Source organism: Pempheris klunzingeri, chromosome 4 (assembly GCF_042242105.1).
Source record: "Pempheris klunzingeri isolate RE-2024b chromosome 4, fPemKlu1.hap1, whole genome shotgun sequence".
Classification (NCBI taxonomy): Eukaryota; Metazoa; Chordata; class Actinopteri; order Acropomatiformes; family Pempheridae; genus Pempheris; species Pempheris klunzingeri.
In genome coordinates, this window is record NC_092015.1 from 16,529,490 (window position 1) to 16,537,211 (window position 7,722).

General features: G+C 40.4%; 2 protein-coding genes across 3 annotated transcripts in view; one reads left to right on the forward strand and one right to left on the reverse strand.

The window, feature by feature from the left end:
• The window catches only part of anapc15 (anaphase promoting complex subunit 15), a 256,108-nt gene that overhangs the window by 2,700 nt on the left and 245,686 nt on the right, over window positions 1-7,722 (reverse strand). Inside the window, exon 1 of one of the 2 annotated variants that reach the window (XM_070829921.1) lies at window positions 7,254-7,334. The exons of the other annotated variant lie outside the window; for it this stretch is intronic. The gene's annotated coding sequence lies outside the window, so the exon portion shown is untranslated. Of the gene's footprint in view, window positions 1-7,253; window positions 7,335-7,722 lie in introns of those variants that run through there. 2 annotated transcript variants of the gene reach the window in all.
• folr (folate receptor) lies at window positions 1,525-4,061 on the forward strand. The gene is made up of 5 exons (XM_070829917.1): window positions 1,525-1,651; window positions 2,494-2,626; window positions 2,798-2,986; window positions 3,251-3,386; window positions 3,547-4,061. Exons 2-5 carry the CDS (start codon window positions 2,498-2,500, stop codon window positions 3,816-3,818), a joined length of 726 nt encoding a protein of 241 aa, XP_070686018.1. The 5' UTR covers window positions 1,525-1,651; window positions 2,494-2,497; the 3' UTR covers window positions 3,819-4,061.

Below are 7,722 nucleotides of genomic sequence, written 5' to 3' on the forward strand. Positions count from 1 at the left end.
TGTGTGAGTGTGTGTGTGTGTGTGTGTGTGTGTGTGAGAGAGAGAGCATGCGTGTTAGTGTGTACACTCTAAGAAATTGCTGTAAATTTACGATGAAATTTCAACAGTAAGATCCTGTTATGTTTAAATACATGCTACATTACATACATTGCTAAAGGGGAAACCCCACAAAACATTTTCTTGTAATTTCAAATGTTGGTAGGGGTTGTTATATGGGTATGCAATGCCTTGAGACATATTAATATTGGTTCAATTCATACCCTGGCTGGGCTTAGTAAATCAACTACAATATGGAATATCAAGAACATTAAACACATGTATAAAATTACAGTATATGTTTTTCAACACCAGCTCTGAACATGCACTCTTGTTTTTCAGGCGATTCATCGGGATGAACCCTGAGCGGGGCACAAAGGCTGCAGGGGGCAAAGGAAAAGGCAAGAAGAGAGCTTCTCCCTCCGTCAGCCCTCCGGTCTCAAGTCTCCTGAAGAGACTGATGGATTTTGAGTGGGACTTCATATAGTCAGTTACACACATACACACATAGACATGCACACACACGCGCAGACACACAGACACACACGTAGTTGCTGCTGTTCTCAGTTCTCAAGCAACTTTTTTGTTTTGTTATTTTAGTGTTTTAAGAAGAATTTAAGTTTGAAGTTATTCTCTATGTTATGAGAAAGTGTGTTAATCCTAAGAGCCACCAAACTCTTTTTGTTTAACCTTAAAAAGGTGACCTGTTCGCACGAGGTTTTGACAAGGCAGTGCAATACTTGTTCTTGTTCTTGTTCTTGTTGATACTTTGTTCAATTTCAATAAAGAGACATGGTTTGAGAAGACACTTTATTCAGTTTTATTATTTGTCTTGGCATTTTAAGTTGCAGTTTCAAAGGCTATGTTTCTTTATCACATTAAAACATGGTGTTTATAACATGACATGCAAGAAGTAATTTATCAAATCACTAGGTTTAGAAAAATAAATATATTGTCTATTTTGCTAGAAGGAAATGAATTAACAACAAGGTGTAGTATTTTGCTGAAATTCACAGTTAAAAGCTGCAAATATACGTCTTAAGAAAAAGTGTAAATAAACGGTAATAAACTGCTAATCTTTTCAACAGTATTTTCCTGTAAAGGTTTAAAATAACAGCTTTTTGCTGTATTTATACTAACAGTAGTTAACTGTAAATTTCAGCAACAGCAATATACCGTTAATTTTACAGTAATTTCCTGGCAACCCTACTGCCAGTTGTTTAACGTTTTTTAACAGGGGGAATTTCTAAGAGTGTATGAGAAACAGCAGGGGAGACCTTGAGATAAGAGAAACCTCTCTCACAAGACGTAATAAAATAAATTATCACATACCTCTTTCTCTCTATCTCAAACAGTCACACACACACACACGCGCGAAGCAGACTTTGGACTTTGGAAACATATTAATTGAGTATGTGCCAACTTTCTGACGTTTACTTGCATTAGGGACAACTTAATTTTAAATCACATTCCACTCACTGTCATACGCACACACATGCGTGCACAGCTGCGTGTTGTCTCTATCTTGTTTGGTCTTGAGTGTGTTAGAGGTGACTGGAGATTCTGATTTGTAGGATATTCTCTTCAGGGAGGAATCATCACAGAATCAAGCAAGGTAAAGTGAATCTATTCATCATTGCTTCTAGAAATCTTCTTCTTGATTTTTAAATGCCACATATAGGAGTTTATTATGGCCCCTAAATCATGTATTGTGTCTGTAGAGTAAATTTCGATTTCTTTTAAAAGAAGGAAGAAGGCTTAAACAGTTCCTCTGCTATTTCTGTTTCCTTCATGCTGTCCTTGTAGTTGTTAGAATTTTACTTTTTATTTATTTATTGTTCCACTTTTGGGTGTTGTGCTTCAGATTGTAATTTTCACAAAAAAAAGATTGAAGGACTGGCTAACACCCCAAAGCATGACAACTTGACAGTGGAAATTACTAATGCAGAACCAACCTATTTTACATTTGTATCCCTCAGTGATACACTTTTCCGCTTAAAGATTTGATCAAATATTCTCTCAGGTTTGGCTTGTTTGGTCTATACGTTTGGGAGTAGCAGATTGTGGGGGGGGGGAAAAAACGTAGAGGAGAGATAATCTTAAAAAAGTTGTTTTTGAGGTGTGTATGGTTTGTTGAAAGCAGCTTTAGTAGTGGAGTGGGTGCCTCTTATTTACTGTGCACATCATTTTGGGCTAAACTGCAACAAATCGATTATTCCCACACAGAAAGCTGAAAAAGTGGAGGGAATAAACAAACAAAAAACAATTCTGCATCATGGAAAGCAACTGTGGCTTGCTTGTGCCTGCATTATCAACAATTAGAGTGTTTAATCTGATTAAAGGGTTACGGGACATCCCTGTGACTTCAACTTTTAACCGGTAACGTGTGTTGGCTGTTTTCTTCATAACCTTATGAGGAGCTTCCCGTTGACGTTTGTTAACGCCTCCCTGCTGCAGAGCCATGTTGGTGGTCCTGGCTTTGCTGCTAGCCCTCACCAGTGGTGCTCTGTCTCTGGACAAACTCAACATGTGTATGGATGCCAAACACCACAAAGTAGAGCCTGGACCTGAGGGAGCACTTTACCAGCAGGTGATGAATACAAATGTGCCCAGACATCAAAGACAGAGCAAATCCAATGGTGGCATGCTGGGACATTCAAATTAGCGTAATGTCTTTATCTATTAGTGTCTCATCATGTTGCCACAGACACAGGACTGCAAAGAGTATAAAGTGACCCCTCTTTCTTCTCCCTCTGTCCAGTGTGCTCCTTGGCATGACAATGCATGTTGCACGGCCAACACAAGTGCAGAAGCCCACGATGATCAGTCCTACCTGTACAACTTTAACTGGAATCACTGTGGTGCCATGAGCCCCCAGTGCAAGAAACATTTCATCCAGGACACCTGCTTCTATGAGTGCTCACCACACTTGGGGCCGTGGATACAAGAGGTGCGTATGGTACATTCTGTCCTGTATTTGAGTACCTGCAACACTAGATGGCAGCATAAGAAGTTGAAAGAGCAGAAAGGGCTTGTCGGGATAGTTATATCAACATATGCAACCACTATTCTATGTAATCATAGTAATAAAAAAGATAGGCAGTTAATTATATTTTATAAAGATTGACTTTGTAATGTGCCCCAGACCCTTTTAATATATAGGATCATAACTGATGCGCAAACTAATCAACAAACTAATCAATTGTGTGTTTAGGCGGTTGAGAGCTGGCGTAAGGAGCGTATCCTGAATGTGCCTCTGTGTAAGGAGGACTGCCATAGTTGGTGGGAAGACTGCAAGAATGATTACACCTGCAAGACTAATTGGCACAAGGGATGGGACTGGAGCTCAGGTAAGTACAAACACACACACACATATGCATACACAGACCAACATTTTTTGTATGCAACCACAGGAAACAAATTCACATCTTTGCATACTCATTTACACATTTGTCTTACAGAAAAAAACTAAGAAACCATTAACTCTCTAAGCTCTCTCTCTTTCTGCAGGTGTTAACAGATGCCCTGCAGGTAGCAAGTGCAGAAAGTGGACCGAAGTTTACCCCACACCTCAGTCTATGTGTGAACAAATCTGGTCAAATTCCTACCTTTACACCACCTTCTCCAAAACATCAGTCCGTTGCATGCAGCTCTGGTTCAACGGAACAAATCCCAACAAGAAGGTAGCTGAGTACTACCTTAACAGCGCTCAGCAACACCAAAGCTTTGCCGTGACATCACTATCTTTCCTGGCTTTTGCATCTTTCTCCATAATGTACTAAGATGATCCTGTATCACCTTGGAGGTACAAATAAAACTGATTTTAAATGCTCTCTACAGTTACACAGTTGAGTATTTGTAACTTCTGATTAAATGCAGTAGTTTAAAGAATCAATAATGATGTTTTCCTATATATTATTTGGATGCAACCCCAAACCTCTTGCGCTCTAAAATATGTAACATATTTTTTCTCAGTGTCCCTCATCTCAGATATCGTTGATCATTTCTATGGTCTAAACCTCTAGTGCCTCTATTTTTCCTCAGTTCAAAGAAGCCCCATAAGATACGTATGAGAAACTTGGAGTGTATTTTATACACACTATACAGTTGCAAAAGCGAGGCAGCAAAGCAGTTTTGTGTCTAGCAAAGTTTCGTAGATTCGTAAATCTGTGTGGGTAAAGAAGATAAAACAAAAATTAAAGCTGCAAGCAGCATTGAAGGGCCCTCGCAAATGTTTGTGCACTTGTGCGGGACAAGGCATGAAGGGACATGCCACACACTGCATTACTGCTCAGCTCTAGGATGACATTTCTCTTAAGTGCAAACTATGGATCAGCTCAGTAACCCCTTAATAAACTCAACCACTAGTGAGGAAATAGTAAAACTGACCCAGGATCTGCAGTGAGGGAAAACATTTCTCTACTCTGGGCCCCAGTGATCACACCATCACATGACCACTCTGGGCCAGCTAGTGGTTAGTGGGCTCCACTGCTCAGTAATTATGGAGTTCCAGCAGTCCCCTGAGTGTGTGTGTGTGCGTGTGTGTGTGTGTGTGTGTGTGTGTGTGTGTGTGTGAGACAGAGAGAGGGAGAAAAGGACAGAGGAAGAAAAAGAGAGAGAGAGAGAGTAAGGGTGTGTTAATGTCTCCTTTACTCCCCCTGTGTTTAAGTGTGTTTCTGTGTTTGTGTGGCTGTGTAGGGCACTAGCTTGCATGTATGTGTGTGTGTGTGTGTGTGTGTGTGTCAATGCCACGTCTGAATGTTCTCTATCAGGTCCCTGAATTTGTCTCCTCAGTGGTCGGCTGGTGTGTCTACAATGTGTGACCAGAAGGGACCTTGGCAAGTCTGAGATACAGCATATGATCAGCAGCTTTTGTGCACTCTGTGCTTTTATAATCAAGCCTTGAGATGATTAATGTCGTTTTAAAAAGACATAACCGATGCAGTCAAGCCCCTGGCCAGTCTTCCCAGTCTCATTTCTCTGTATGAACTGTATGCATAAAGCCCTTATACAAAGAATGGGAAGATGCCTTTGCAGAAGTTTGGTGATACTGGAGCCGTAACTGACCAAACTGTCATACTCATAACAATGGCCTATTTTTCATGACCAGAACATGCAGAAAATAACTTTATCTGCATTGGAATAAGCACCTAAATTTACACAGTGCAGTTCACATTGCTTTGAATGTATTTTTCCACTAAGAACCTCTCGGAAACCTAAAGATGCTGACTGCAAGTGCCACTCATCGCAAATGTAATTTACACTAAATGAACAGTGCAATTATATTGAGCTATGGTTGTATGCATCAATCATGTCAAGACAAATATATCCTGCATTTACCAAATTATCATTACGTAGGTTTACAGCTATCTTGGACGATGGGCTTTAGCTGATGTGAGGCAAATCATCACCACTTGGATGTTGATATGAACAATATTTACACGACAGACACTGGAAGTAACTTGGATATTATGCTAACATGCTGGCTTTATAGCTAAGAGTACTGTGCTGTATGTATAACTGGAAAAGCATTGAGCCTGAGTAAAAGCTAGATTAATGAAATTTGAGCAAAGTCTAACGGTGTGAAGCTGAGCCTGAGAAGCTGAATCTGAGATGCCCACACACTGTAGTGGCCAACGTATTGAGGAGGAATACTGTACAAGTAACAACATGCCCTGTTTTCTACACACGTTTTAAGCCTGTAATGAGCACTGCAGTCCCACTGTGCTCTTAGCATAGACTAAAAAGTCCTAGCAAACAATCATGGTGAGATACAAAAGGCAACAAAATTGGAAAATTTGTTATTTTTTAGATGAATTGCTGACAAAGTAGTTTTATTATGACGTGACATCTTGCAGCACACTTTTACGATCTTTGCATGCAGACATATTGTTAAGCCACATACTTTTACAGTCAACTCACACACACACAGACACACACAGGCATACACAGTGTGATGCCATCGCCCAGAATAGCTTTGGGATGGCTGATGTCCCCGTGGCTATTAATACTCAGCTTTTCTGAGGTCATTGGCAACACACACCACCCTGCCCAACTCTCACCCCAACCCCTCCACCCTCTCTCTCTCTCTCTCTCTCTCTCTCTGTCACTTTAAGTCTACCTCTCTGTTGCTTAATATGTGTGTGTATATGTACACCACACTTTAGGAGTCAGACTTTTTGTGGGCAAATAGAGAAAAAATGGCTGAAGTTAGAATAATGTGCAACAATCTCTAAATGTTGGCCTGGCTGTTTCCTGTGTGTAGCCAGTCTGACCCCTAGGTGGACAGCTACATTGTGCGTGTGTGTGTGTGTGTGTGTGTGTGTGTGTGTGGTCTGCAAAAGAAACATTGATTGCATAACTGGATTGGAGATTGTGTTGAGAAAGCCTGGCTTCCTCAGTAGCAGCAGGTCACACTGATATTCAAAGAGGTAAATTAGTGAACACTTGTAGCTTTGTTGTCTAAAACTTGATAAAAGCCTTGATACACAAAAACAAACTCATTTTTGACGATTTGTAAACTTTAGGGAGAAGGCGATGAGATATCAGTAGCTGCCATATCCATTAGTTCACACAGGTATATATCTTTTTTAATCCTAATGGAAAAGTGGCTTTAATTAGCTAGAAAAGCCTTAGTTTATTCTAAATCGTGTCAGCCTGCTTAAAGCAATACAATCACAGAACCTTGAGACCATGCCAAGTACCTTTGATGAATGCCGGATTTCTTGGTAGTCCAGCAAAGGAGAGGACTAAACTTTATTCCCCCTCTTCAGTGTTGGAAGAAGTATGCAAATCTTTTGCTTAAGTAAAACTACAGCAATGCCACTTTGAGAAAATACTCAATTCTAAGTAAAAATCCTGCATTTAGAATGTTACCAATGTAAAAGTACACAAGTATTATGAGGAAAATGTGTGAATAACAAAATGAGCAATGGCCCCTTTCAGAGAGTTATATTAGTGTACATCATACTATTGGATTATTATTAAGACGCATTCAGGTGTAGAAAGCATTTGAATGTTGTAGATTATCAAGGTGCAGCAATCTTTAACCTCTTCATACACTGATAGGTAAATGTAGTATATAACAATGCAAATATTTATTATTGATCTTATATTTCATTTGTTGATCTTGAGTTTTGAATGTAAAACGTGAACCTCCAAAGTAACCAGTACCTAAAGCTGCCACATAAGTGCAGAGGAGTAAACAGCACACTTACCTTTGACTTAAGTGGAGAATAAAGTTGCACAAAATGAACTGCACAGTATGAGTGTTACTTTCCACCACTTCTCTTTCTCTCCATCCCTCCTTTCCTCCTCTCTCCTTCTATCTATCCACCCCAGTATCTTTCTTATCCCTCCATCCCTCCCTCTCGGACAGATCTGTCAAGCTGTTTAGAGATAACAGTACATAATGGGAAACAAACTGTGACTGACCTGGCCAGGGAGATAAAGTGCGTCAGGCTATTGTCGTCGACTGGTGCTTTTATTTTGAAAATCCCAGCAGGAAGCTCCGTATGTTGACACCATGCGGGTTTTGACGCGTGTCGTCCCCGCTGCTGCTCCCCGGTCTCCAGTGTGGATTTACATAGCCTGATTTCCGTGGCACTGGGAGGCGAAAGAGGAGGGTGAGCCTTTCAGGAACTGAGGAAACAGCCACAAACTGCGTCCGTAAATGTACAACTCGTA